Source organism: Canis lupus, chromosome 10, assembly GCF_011100685.1.
Source record: "Canis lupus familiaris isolate Mischka breed German Shepherd chromosome 10, alternate assembly UU_Cfam_GSD_1.0, whole genome shotgun sequence".
Lineage (NCBI taxonomy): Eukaryota > Metazoa > Chordata > Mammalia > Carnivora > Canidae > Canis > Canis lupus.
The window spans coordinates 69,764,630-69,777,266 of record NC_049231.1 but is presented as its reverse complement, the minus strand read 5'-3'; the positions used below and the strand labels follow the sequence as shown (position 1 = coordinate 69,777,266).

Below are 12,637 nucleotides of genomic sequence, written 5' to 3'. Positions count from 1 at the left end.
AATATTCTTGTTGTTCAATTTCTATTAAACAGAGCCAACCTGTCCACTGTGTAAAAGGATAGAGGAATATTATATGCAAATTTGCATTAGAACATAAGAAACTAATTAATAGTAGTTATCTCTAGGGTATTCTATTCCCAAAAGGGTTAATAGTGGCTAGATGGGACATCATATACAGGTGACCTTTCACTGTGCACCTTTTTGTAATTTGTGATTGTTGAACTAAGTGAATTACCTGTAAGTCAGCACAGTGATTTTTCTGACTTCCTTGTTTAGAGAATAGTACTATGAAGGATCTCAATACAACTGCAATGATACTTTTTTGCAACTACAAAATGGAGAACAAGAGTAAAAATTTTACCTACCCAAGTAATTTTTAGAGTAATTTACATTTAATCTTATTTTGGTACCAAACTATTCTTAAACTAGTCAAACAACTTTTTTTCCCCGTTAGACAAATGGTTTGCAGCCTTACATCAAAGGTTTTCAAAACTAAGCTCAATGAAGAGTGTCTTCGGGGCCACCAGAAGAAAGAGCTAAGAAGTAAACCCTGGACACCCTCACCTAACTTCAACTAGAGCAGCATCACATCTTGGGGATTTCCTTTTTTTTTTTTTTTTAAGATTTTATTTATTTATTCATGAGAGACACAGGCAGAGGGAGAAGCAGGCTCCAGGCAGGGAGCCCGAAGCGGAACTCGATCCCGGGACTCCAGGATCACGCCCTGTGCCAAAGGCAGGCGCTAAACCGCTGAGCCACCCAGGGATCCCCAATATCTTGGGGATTCTGCGTAAGATCTCATTTAAAAGATGAATTGTATATATTTTTAAGTTTGATAATCATTGTTCAAGATGGTCCAATGAGTAAGAAAAGCCGTAGGCAAAGGCCAATGCATACTTTTTCATATTCCTGGCCAATCCTGACAAGTTTTCTTGGTAGTTAAAATGTTTCATCTTTCAAAAAAAAAAAAATGAAGCTATCATTTCAGATGATGTCTTGAACCAGTGTGTTTGACATGTCTTCCCAACAGATAGTAAAAAGAGCACATGCTTTGGTGGTGGAGAGACTTGGGTTTGAATCCCAGCTCCACCACAGCTCAGTTACCCTAGATGTAAAGAGGATATTAATAATAACCACTTTATTGGGTTACTGTGAGAAATAAATGGGACAATATAGTTTCTAGTTCCTGATGGCACCATCCCCAAATTACATTAAAAGATTAAAAGCACAGAAAGGAATAAGCCTACAACAGCAGAGAGTAAGGATGGGTTTATCACCTGGTGAGAGAATTCAGTAGATCTGGAAGTTAGAAAATGAAATGGAACACAAAAGAGCAGCAAAAGCCCCAACCTGGAATACATCGTGAAGGTCTAGGATGGAGGCTGAAACCCATCTGCCCTTCAGAAGCCTGTGTGGGTTGAGGGGAGGAGGTCTCAGGGGAAGAAAAGGCAAAAGTGAGGCCAAAAATGGGAAATACGTTCCCCTAATGGCCTCTTCCACCATGTATGAATACAGAACACAGATAGCCAGAATATAGATAACTCAGACAAAGGTTCCAAGGCTCTTCTAGGAAGGAGAGGACAAATCTATCAGGAAAAGCTAAGACTTTAGTGTAGGTGTTGGCACCCCGGACAAAGCAATCCTCATTCTGGCATTTGAGGAATCTGTAGTTTGTGAGCTCTTAACCCATTCACCCTGAATCATGGTCCCCAAACCATGTGTCTAAGCACCTGGAGCACCACAGCAAACTCAAGGATGCGTGTGGAGTATTTTATATTGGAAGGAAACAACACAGCAGTATCTTTCAGGTACTATACTATCTACTACTATTAAGCAGTAGTTTGAGCCTAACTGTGAGGTACTTCTTTAGGACTGGAGGTACCATGAAAAATATTACTGAGACACTAAGGGTTCTGTGAACAAAAAAAGTTTGGGAACCTCTACTCTAAAACAAAGCATGTTCCACTCATATCCAATTCAGTAGTCAGTCTTCCTAAAGCAAAGGCTTGGTAGCAATAGATCTATTTACTCTATTAAAACATACACACACGCACACACACACAAACATACACATACCAGTTATTCATTCTTAAATATAAGCAGACAACCAAGGATGACCCAATATGGAGAGAATTGGGAGATTAAAGACTATTGAAAAGAGAGGAACTGGCCCCAGAAGAAATATATTAATTTAGGAAAAAGGGAACTTAAAACACTCTAAAATTGGTGTATCTAGAAATCTGAGAGAATATTACATTTATAAAACAACAGGATACTATGATGAAACAAGGAGAAAAAAGAGCTCTTAGAGACTAAAAAGCAGGTTACTGAAATTACAAAGCCAAACGAGAGTCAGACTGATAAAGTTAAGGAAACTTCCCAGAACTTAAAGCAAAAAGCACCTAGAAAGGAAAAAAAGAAAAAAGGAACAGGTACAATCCAAGAAATCCAAAATCTGATTAAGAGGAGTCCAAGAAAGAGAAAAAGATAATAGGAAAAAGGAAATCCTGAAAGAAAATGTCTCCAAACTAGTCTCCAGATTGTAAGGTCAACCAAGCACTGAGGCAATTAAAAAACCCGCACTTATGGGCAGCCCAGAGGCTCAGTGGTTTAGCGCCATCTTCAGCCCAGGACGTGATCCTGGAGACCCGGGATCGAGTCCTGAGTTGGGCTCCATGCATGGAGCCTGCTTCTCCCTCTGCCTGTGTCTCTGCCTCTCTCTCTCCCTCTGTCTCTCTCATGAATATATAAATAAAATCTTAAAAAAAAAAAGAAAAACCTACACTTAAGCACATTCTAGTTAAATTCCAAAATACCAAAGAAAAAAATTCCAAAATTTCCAGAGGGAAAAAAGGTCACCTAAACAGAAAAGAGAATTATTATTATTTTTTAATAGATTTTATTTATCTATTCATGAGAGACATGCAGAGAGAGGACGTCCCAAGAAAAGAGAATTAATTAGACCAGCATCCTATTTCTCATCAACACTGTAGGCTAGAAGACAAGGAAGTAGTATCATCAAGGATATGAAATTATTTTAGATTAGGTTTCCATACCCTGCCAAAGGATGAACAAAGTCAAAGGCTAAATTTACATTTAGACAAGCACAAATTACCTCCTTTTGCATCCTTTCTGAGGAAAATACATGAGGATGCAGATCCCTAAAATGGGTGAGAAAGAAAAAGACACAGGCTACAGAAAAATTAGATACAATCCTAGAGATGTGGTAAAATGAAGTCCCTGGATAAGCGCAGACCTGGAGAATGATGGATACAGAATGGAATAGGAGGATGAGGGACGCCTGGGTGGCTCAGCGCTGGAGCATCTGCCTTCATCTTGGGATCGAGTACCGCAGCAGGCTTCCTGCATGGAGCCTGCTTCTCTCTCTGCTTCTCTCTCTCTCTGTGTGTGTGTGTCTCATGAATAAGTAAATAAAATCTTAAAAAAAAAAAAAAGGAATAGGAGGATGAAGGGTGGAGGCAGGACTTGGGTTTAGAGGAGGACACCATGAAAATACATTTGGAAGATAGAAAAGCCTGAATATATAATGAAGAAATATTATTCTTTTGCCAATGTTGAGGAGGGGAGAGTCAAACTCTAGGAAAATAAAAAAGCAATACAAAAAAAGGGAACTATGCAATAAGATACAAATGAAAACAGGGTTTGACTTCTGAGCACTTGATGGAATATAGAAAAAAGATTGCACTTAAATGTGAGGTTAGAAAACGTCAACAGAAAAACGAGTTGTGACATCGCACACAGGAAGTATAATATATAATCCTAGCACACTACTTGTTGGCAGTGAACGGTATGTACATAGTTATAACAAACACTGTCTACTAGGTCTCAAAATTTAATGACAATCTAGACACAGCAAAACCCAAGATCTGGTTGCAGAACAGTTGAGTTTTAATAGTTACGTTGACATAGAAGCAAAAAGATGCAGCTGTCAAGGCGTTAAATGAGTGGAAGGTGGGTGGGCCTGGAAGCCAAAGCTCTTCATGGAGTAGATGGCTAAGGTGGGAGAGCACATCTGACAACCTCAGGGACCATGACTGGTGCCAACACACAAATTTCTATTAAATTTCTTAATATTTTCTTACACCTTTCATCCATGCTGGGCTGAACAGCCAGGCCTCTTCTACTGATATAAAACATACTAAATTCTCGATGTATTTTGTAATACGGCTTTATACACTTTCTAGTCCACTCATGTAGTTCAGGGGTTAGCAAAGTTTTTCTGTGAAGGTCTGGACAATAAATATTTTTGGCTTTGTGGGCTCGACAGGCTCCAAGCGAGTGTGTTGGCATCCCAGTGGGCAGCTGCCTGCCTGCCCGTCTTACCCTACCACATCTCAGCAAACTTCTCTACTGTCTAGTGCGGGCTACAGCCACACCACCTCCAATATCTGAATTTCAGTTTGGGAAAGATGGCTATATTCTACATTTGTTCCTTCCTTGGGTATTCGGTCTCAGTCCAAGTCGTGATTACACCCTTATACCCTCTATTCCTGTATATTTGTAGAGATCTCTTTCCTTAGTAGTTTACCTTCAGTCCTTAATTCCCCATTACTTGTTAACAATGGTTGTGTTAAATTTTCCCTGTTCAAATTACTGCATAATTTCTTTTAATCAGACCCTGACACACAGATTTCAATGACATTAAACATAAGTGGTCTAAATAATAGTTAAAAGGCATAGATTATCCTAATGGATTAAAAAAAAAAAAGGCTACACCCAACTATATGCTCTCTACAAGCTGCCTATTATAAAGATACAGGTAAAAAAGGAAACAATGGAAAAGATATATGTTTTAACACTTATCGAAAGTAATCATGGAAATATTACCAGGGATAAAGAGAGTGTGTAATGATAAAGGGGGCCAAGTTTTCAAGGAGACATAATATTTACTGAGTGCTTCAACATCCGGCAGGTCGGGCTATGGCTCAGCAGTTTAGCACCACCTTCAGCCCAGGGCGTGACCCCGGGGATCCCTGGCTGGAGTCCCGCATGGAGCCTGCTTCTCCCTCTGCCTGTGTCTCTGCCTCTCTCTCTTTCTCTGTATCTCTCATGAATAAATAAATAAAATCTTAAAAAAAAAAAAAAGAACCACACTCATTAGGCACTGTTCATTATACACAATCTAATATCTGTCAAACCGTAAAATGCAAGTACTAGCATCTCCATCTTCCTTATGAGGAAATAAGGCTAGTGAGCACAGAATGCAGACTAGACCTCAGAATCTGAGCTCAGCTCACCAGACTAACCCTCCAGAGAAGGAAACTCGACGTCTGGGCGGGGGGCGGTGCGAGGTGGGGGGTGGGGGTGTCCATTTTTGTAAATAAACACGGCCCTCCCTGCAGAAACCTGCACGAAAGGCCTCTAGACATCCAACTACTGAAACAGAGGGTAGGGATCCCTGGGTGGCGCAGTGGTTTGGCGCCTGCCTTTGCCCAGGGCGCGATCCTGGAGACTCGGGATCGAGTCCCACGTCGGGCTCCCGGTGCATGGAGCCTGCTTCTCCCTCTGCCTGTCTCTGCCCCCCTCTCTCTCTCTCTATCATAAATAAATAAAAGTTAAAAAAAAAGGAAACAGAGTATCCGTGAACGTCTCATCTAACGACACATACGTCATACTCGTATTAAGTACAGCGGAGGTCTTTTAAAGTTTCATTAAAAAAAAAAAAAAAGTACATTTGTGACCCCCGCTGACGATCTTACAAACAAAACAAAACAAAACAAAACACCAACCGGGTTGCTTTGCGTGAAAACACTGTACGCATAAACTACATTCTAATTTTTTTTTTTTTACATTCTAATTTTCTAATTCACCAATTAACATCCTGTTCTTCAACTCTGAGAAGAAAGAAAAAAAAAAAAAAAAGGCGTGGGGGGTGGGCAGAGCAGGCTGCAGCGCGGGCTGGCGTTCCGGGTCCCCGTCGGTGAACGTCCCCGTCGCGGCCGGGAGGGCGCCCCGCGGCTCCCGCCACTGCCCTCCACACCCGCGGGCGGCGGCACGGGGGCCCCTTAAGGTGACCGGACGCAGAAGGACGCGCTCTCCCGCCGCCCGCCCGGACAGGAGGCGCAAGCTCGGCCCGGCGCCCCCGGGTCACGGCCCCCGGGTCGCGGCCCAGGTCACGGGTCACGGCCCCCGGTCAGGGGTCACGGCCCCCGCCCGCCGCCCCCACGCACCTGCGCGGCGTGTTGAGGAGCCGCTGCTGCTCGTCGCCTTCGTCCTCGTCGTCGTCCGTGTCGGAGTCCGGGTGGCAGTAGCACAAGGCCCCGCCGCTCCGCTTGCGCTTGCGGCCGCCGGGACAGTAGCAGAAGCCGTGGCCGGCCCCGCCGCCGCCGCCCCCGCCCCCGCCCGCGTCCGGCCTGCGAGCCGCGCCCCCGGCCCCGGAAGCCGGCTCCGGCGGGGCTCGGGCTCGCCCGCGGCGGCGCAGCACCCGGCTGCTCAGGGAGCCCATGGACCGCGGCTCCCCGGGGCCTCGGCGCTCCTCAGCGAGCGCGGCGGAGACCGCCTCCCGCCATGGCCCGGCCGCCCGCCGGGTGCCTACGCCGCCGCCTCCTCACGCGCGGCCCCAACCGTCGCCGCGGGCGCCGCCGCCTCCATCCTCCGCCCCGCCCGCCGCGTCCAGCCGCGTCCAGCCGCGTCCAGCCGCGTCCAGCCGCGCGGCGCGCCGGGCCCGCAGCACCTCGCCCCTCGCTGTCGCAACAAAGCGCGGACCGGAAGGCGCGTGCGCGCGGCGAGCCTCCGGAAGGGGCGGGGCCAGGGGGCGGTGGGCGGAGCCTGCGCCGGAGCGGCCGCGGGCGGGGCGGGGCCTCGGCGGGGCGGGGCGGGGCGGGGCCTCGGCGGGGGCGGCCCGGGTCGCCGGCTCCCGTGACCCGCGGGCCGACCTCGGCGTGCGCATCCCTGCCCGCAGCCCGGTTCCAGCGCGGCCGGGACTTGCAGCGCGGGGGTCCCCTCCCCTGCAGGAGCCGGCCCCTTGCCGGGATCCCGCGGGCGGGGGTTTGCCAAGCCTTCCTGGGGAGGACGACTGCGCAGAGGGGTGGGCCTCGGCCTGCTTCTGCCCTAGGCGCTTAGGGCGGGCGTTCCCGGCCCTCCGTGGCTGCGGTCCTCGCGTGGAGCGTGGAGCGAGGGGCTCGGGGACGGCCAGCCTGCGCCCCCTGACTCCCCAGTGCTCCTTTCCCAAGTACGGGCCATGGCTTAGTGACACCATAACCCCCCCCCCCACGTGGCCCCGCCGCAAGTATGAGGATTCAAGACTAAAATCGTTGTGATTCAGTCTTTCAAATAGAACGATACAGAACGAAGCTCGCCCTCCCCCTCGGGCTTTCCCATGCATGTTCCTGTACCCAAGAGCAAGGTGTGTTCTTTAACACATTCAGGCACGTAATTATACCGCACCTGTCATTCTGCACCTTGCTCCTTTCTCAGACTTGCACTTCGGGAGGCTTATCCAGTTGACGTTTCTCCAGGTAATTTTCACTGTTGATTGTGTCCCTACCTCGCGATTTATCTTTTGAGGGAGCGAGGTCGTTCCTAGAGTAGCAATGAACACTGCGTGCAAAGGTTCACGGAGCAAGGGGCGCCTGGATGGCTCAGTCGGTGAAGCGCCCGCCTTCTGCCCAGGTCAGGATCTGAGTCCTGGGAGCAAGCCTCACATTGGGCCCCCAACTCAGCCAGGAGTTGGCTTCCCCCTCTCCCTCTGTGATCTCTCGCTTTTGCTCTCCCCTCAAATAAAATCTTAAAAGATTCATCAAATAGATTCCTAGAAGCGGATTTCCTGGGAACTTTCCATCTTTATTAGCTGTTTCCAGGTTGGTCTCTGAAATGATTGCACCAGTTTATGTAGTTGAGGGCCCCAGCGGGCTGGTGTCTGACTTATCCCCGAGAAATCTGAATGGGGAGAGGCCGGTTGAAGCAGCTTCTTGGGAAGGGGTGGGATGGAAAGGGGCAGAGAATGATGGCAGCAAGGGGATCAGTCATCATGCCCGGAATTTGTCAGCACAAAGGATGTGCAAGTGTCTCCCATGGAAAAAGCATGGGCCACCAGAAGACAGCCAGCATGGGATCATCTAAGGTTCTGTCCCAGAAGCCTGTGTGGAAGGATAAACTGATTTTAGCAAGAGTAACTGAAGAATGGAATCCCCAGGGGCTGGAGAAGGAGAATCCATTTGCTTTGCCAAAGGAACAGAAGATGAGTAGTTCCCTGGTGATGGGGTTGATAAAGGAACCTAGGAGAATGCCCTCAAGAATCAGCTTCAGGGACGCCTGGGTGGCTCAGTAGTTGAGCATCTGCCTTTGGCTCAGGGCGTGACCCTGGGGTCCTGGGATCTAGTCTCACATTGGGCTCCCACTTTACCGGTTTTAAAGACCCAGGTGAGTAGAGCCGGGAGACCCCTCCGGACCAAGGAGCTGGCCACGAAGTGAGCATTTCCCAGGTAGCAGCTCAGAATCAGCTCCTCACCAGTGAGGGGCCAAAGCAAACCAACCTGCCTGAACAAACGACATGCACTGTGACCCCCATGGTACCTGGTAAACCCTGGTGTTGACTTGGCAGCTCATACACTTCCAAGATCCCCGCAGGGAACCTGCTTCTCCCTCTGCCTGTGTCTCTGCCTCTCTCTGTGTCTCTCAGGAATAAATAAAATCTTTAAAAAATCAGCTTTAAAGATCTGGCAATGTTAAAGTGCTGACCCTCGACCACCACAGCCATAACAGGTAAGAACTTCCCTGCTTCCCTTTAAGTCTTCTCCCTCCTGCTACACCCAGGCTGTTTGGGCTGGGGTGGAGTGTTGGGTGTGTGGAAGGAAACTCAGGTGGAGAAAGAAGAGAAGCCCACTCTATTCCATATTCCTGCTGCCAATAGGCCAGAGCTGAGCAAGGGAAGAAGCCTCAACTGTAAATCCAGTTTGCAATTTTGATCAGACATATTAATGACTAAAGTGACCTTAAGGGACTACACAGTAGGACTTTTTAAAACCTAAGAGTTACCAGAAAGGTTCCAGCTCTATCCTCTGAATTTTCATCTAAAGCTGGGAGAAGAGCTGGGCCCATGAACAGTGGGAGAGAAAAACAAAGTGCCTCATAATTATATTCCAGAGTCATGCTTGTCCTTGACCATAAACATCCTTCCGAGATATAATCCTGGCCATTATACCATCGCCAAAAAAAAAAAAAGAAAAAAAGCCTTATCCTGCCTCCAGTGAACAAATTAAATTTAAAATTTTGGCTAAATTATATATATAACTTAAAAACTACCAAGAACTTGTAATGCTTCCAGAGTCAAATAAAGTTGGAGATGCCATACTTTTCTAGGTAGGCATCAAAGCAGGAGTACTGTTTCCTATAATTAATGCGAATGACTAAGTAGTCATACAAATAACCTTTACCAATAACTCAGGCATTTATAATGGGCAGGTAGAAACAAATTGAAAAAAAATTCATCTATCAAAATACAATAGATATTATAGAGTGAACAAAGAAGGCAGTTATTCTCACTTAATTCAAATGTTCTATTTAGTAGAACAGAGAGCATCACTCATTTCTGGAGAATAAATTAATACATTATTTTATATCATTAGTGTTTGGTGTATGTGAACATTAGTGTTATAGCAGTGAGTGCACATAAGACTAAATATATTATTTTTTTCTTAATGTTGTAGTTTCTAATAGAAACTGAGCGATACAAGCTTTTTAAAGACCTCTCCTTTTAGGGTCCATGGTGAAAAATCTCAGAGGTGGAAAAGTAAATTAGAGAAAGAATACACCTCATTTTAAAGATACCATATTTTATTAAAATTATTTTTCCATGTATACAAACTGAACTTTTGATTAAAATCAAGTACAACTTCAGAATAATTCTAGAGTTGAAAGGCACATGCAAACGTAAATTACTACAAATTAACAGAATTGAAAAATATTTTTTAAATTATTTTTAGCACAAAAAGAATTCCTTTAAGTAAATTCAGAACATTATACCATCACAAAAAAAAAAAAAAACCTAGTTGCACACTTTTTTCCATTCATCTTCCAGCTAGATTAAGATATTAACCGTAACAACATGGAATGTTCAGCATTTATGTTTGTTAATCACACATATATAATCTATATCACCACACCTAGAATTTAATTTGTCAGAAAGCTGGCTGATTTTTGGTATACTTCAACCCGGAGAGAGTAGTAATCTTAACATAAGATGTGAGGAAGGAAGTCTCCAATGCAAACGTTTGTAGATTAACTAACAGTACAGACAAAATCTAAACAAAGGAGATTATTGGATGTCTTCAAAGTATGATCATGCAAAATAGCAAATTGGATAGATAGTCTTATGAACTAGATACTCACAATTTCAAATCAAGAAATTACTAGTCACTTTGAAATCAGAACTAGGGAAGCAGAGAGTGATTTTAGAATAATCTTTCAATCTTCCATTTCAATAGTTTTTCACCAAAATCATGAAATAAATTTAATACATTCCAATTTCTGTGAAACACAGATGAGGAAGAAATCTGTTTAAAAGGTGGAGTACATTTTTATTTCTAATTTTAAATCTCCTTTTAGGTTTTATAAGCTTTGAAATGCAAGTACAGCTTTAAAGCATCATAATGAGTAATTGCTGATGAATAATAAGAGTCAGTCTGTATGTATCCTAGGAAGCATCAGTAGGCGTTTTAATTGGAAATAAGCATTCTGAGATAATGCTAATAGCAGTGTAGAAAAACGAAGTTAAAAAAAATTTCAAAGTGTTGGGAATCCTCCTTTCCTTCTTGGATTTTATTTTAATCATCTCCTCCACAGAGAATGAGCAGAACCTTTCTGTAGTCTCCAGATGTGTCACCCTGGGAACAAGGGAAGCAAAGATACAGTCAGAAAAAATGGCTTTTAACATGGAATTCACAGCTCAGAGTCATCAGAGTGTTAACTCTGTTAACTCAGAGTGTTAACTTTTTAAATATTCTCTGGCTTTTTCCAGAAAGGTGTTTTTTTGTTTTTTTGTTTTTTTAAGAATATGTGTTATTTTTTTAATTGCAAAAAATAATACATGTTCAATGTTGAGAATAAAGACCTAAAAGAAGATAAAAATCCTAATTCCACCATCTAGAGATTACTATTCCTCACACTTTGGTGTGTGCATATCCTTACAGACTTTTTTCTATATGTATAGATTCCTGTGTGATCGCCCTAGAGTGTTCTGTATTCTTTTTTCTTTTTTTTTTTTACATAAGTAGACTCTTTTAATTTATTAGATATTCTCCTACAACGTCATTCTTTGATGATTAAAAGGTATTCCATTGTATACAAGTAACATAATTTATTAGATCACCCTCCCCCACTGTTAGGTATTTCTTGTTTCCAGTTTTTCACTATTATAAACACTGCTGCAATAAGCAATTATGGTTGAATTTTTGTGCATTTCTTGATGAGTCAGGATAAAATTTTCATAAAATGGGAATTACCAGATTTATGATCATGTATTTTCCTAACCCTTTCAATATGTGTTGCAAAATAGCTTTCCAGAAAGGTGCTGTAATTTCTACATATAATTTTTATGGTCTAATTACTAGATCAATTTTTGTTTGTGCTTCATGGGCACTAGAAAAGAGGGAATGCCAGGGCGCCTGGGTGCCTGGGATAGTTAAAAGTCCTACTCTTGATATCGGCTGAGGTCATGATCTCAGGGTCATGAGACTGAGCCCTGCATTGGGCTCCACACTCAGCAGGGAGTCTGCTTGTCTCTCTCCCTCTGCCTCTCCCTCCTGCACACTCTCTCTTTCTCTAAAATAAACAAATCTTTTTTTAAATTTATTTTTATTATTTATTTTATTTTTTAATAAATCTTTAAAAAAAGAGAAAGAAAAGAAAGAAAGAAAGAGAGAAAAGATGGAACCTGTCTATAGGATTCAAAGTTTAATACATATCTTTTAAGATAAATCTTATATATCCTTGTTTATGCTTTGCCTCATCAATCTGCCAAAGAACGAGGCTGTGTTTGTTAAACTCTATCTGGCCTACTGTGGCCATCAAGGTCTTTTGGAGCTTCAAATTTCTTATAGATTTGAATGCAATACTTATTTGGTACCTAAAGTTTCATGACAATTTAATCTTTGTTGTGAATACTTTTCTTAATATAAAGTGATCTTGGGTGCTTGGGTGGCTCAGTCTTGAGTATCTGCCTTCAGCTCAGGTCACGGTCTGGAGGTCTTGTGATCAAGCCCCACGTTGGGCCCCATGTTGGGCCCCACACTTCCCTCTCACTGTGCCTCCCCCCCACACTGTGCTCTCTTGCTCCTGCTCTCTCTCTCAAATAAAGAAATAAAATCTTTAAAAATATGTATAAAGTCATCCATTTTTTCCTATTTAATGCTTTTTCTCCTCAAATTCTTCTTTTTCCTGGTAGGGTAATCCCTTTCTTTTTTATATTGTCAAATGTAAGCTGCCTTTTTTTAAAGTCACTCATCTGTCACTATGTTTTAGTTGTTCCTTATAAACAGCAGAGACTAGGATTTTACTTTTTTATATAGCCTGAGGGATTATTTTATAACATATTTATTATTGACATATTTTATATTTCTGTTCTGGTTCTTCTGACAGCTGTTATTAAATGAGCAATGTATTCTTTATTTCTAATATT

The 12,637-nt window shown here is 43.6% G+C and overlaps 2 protein-coding genes across 4 annotated transcripts in view; both read right to left on the bottom strand.

The window, feature by feature from the left end:
- The window catches only part of GMCL1 (germ cell-less 1, spermatogenesis associated), a 56,680-nt gene extending 50,114 nt beyond the window's left edge, over nt 1–6,566 (bottom strand). For 2 of the 3 annotated variants that reach the window (XR_005366232.1, XM_038551514.1), the window contains exon 1: nt 6,192–6,481. Coding sequence is in view for 2 of the 3 variants with exons in the window: in XM_038551514.1 (XP_038407442.1) it covers nt 6,192–6,466 (275 nt within the window). In the remaining variant the exon portion in view is untranslated. Of the gene's footprint in view, nt 1–234; nt 329–6,191 lie in introns of those variants that run through there. The other variant, XM_038551515.1, reaches the window with a different exon arrangement.
- Nucleotides 6,567–9,781: 3,215 nt separating this feature from the next.
- Nucleotides 9,782–12,637, bottom strand: part of ANXA4 (annexin A4) — a 33,936-nt gene continuing 31,080 nt past the window's right edge. Inside the window, 1 exon segment of the mRNA NM_001003039.2 lies at nt 9,782–10,844. Within this exon segment, the coding sequence (NP_001003039.2) occupies nt 10,785–10,844 (60 nt within the window). The 3' untranslated portion in view covers nt 9,782–10,784.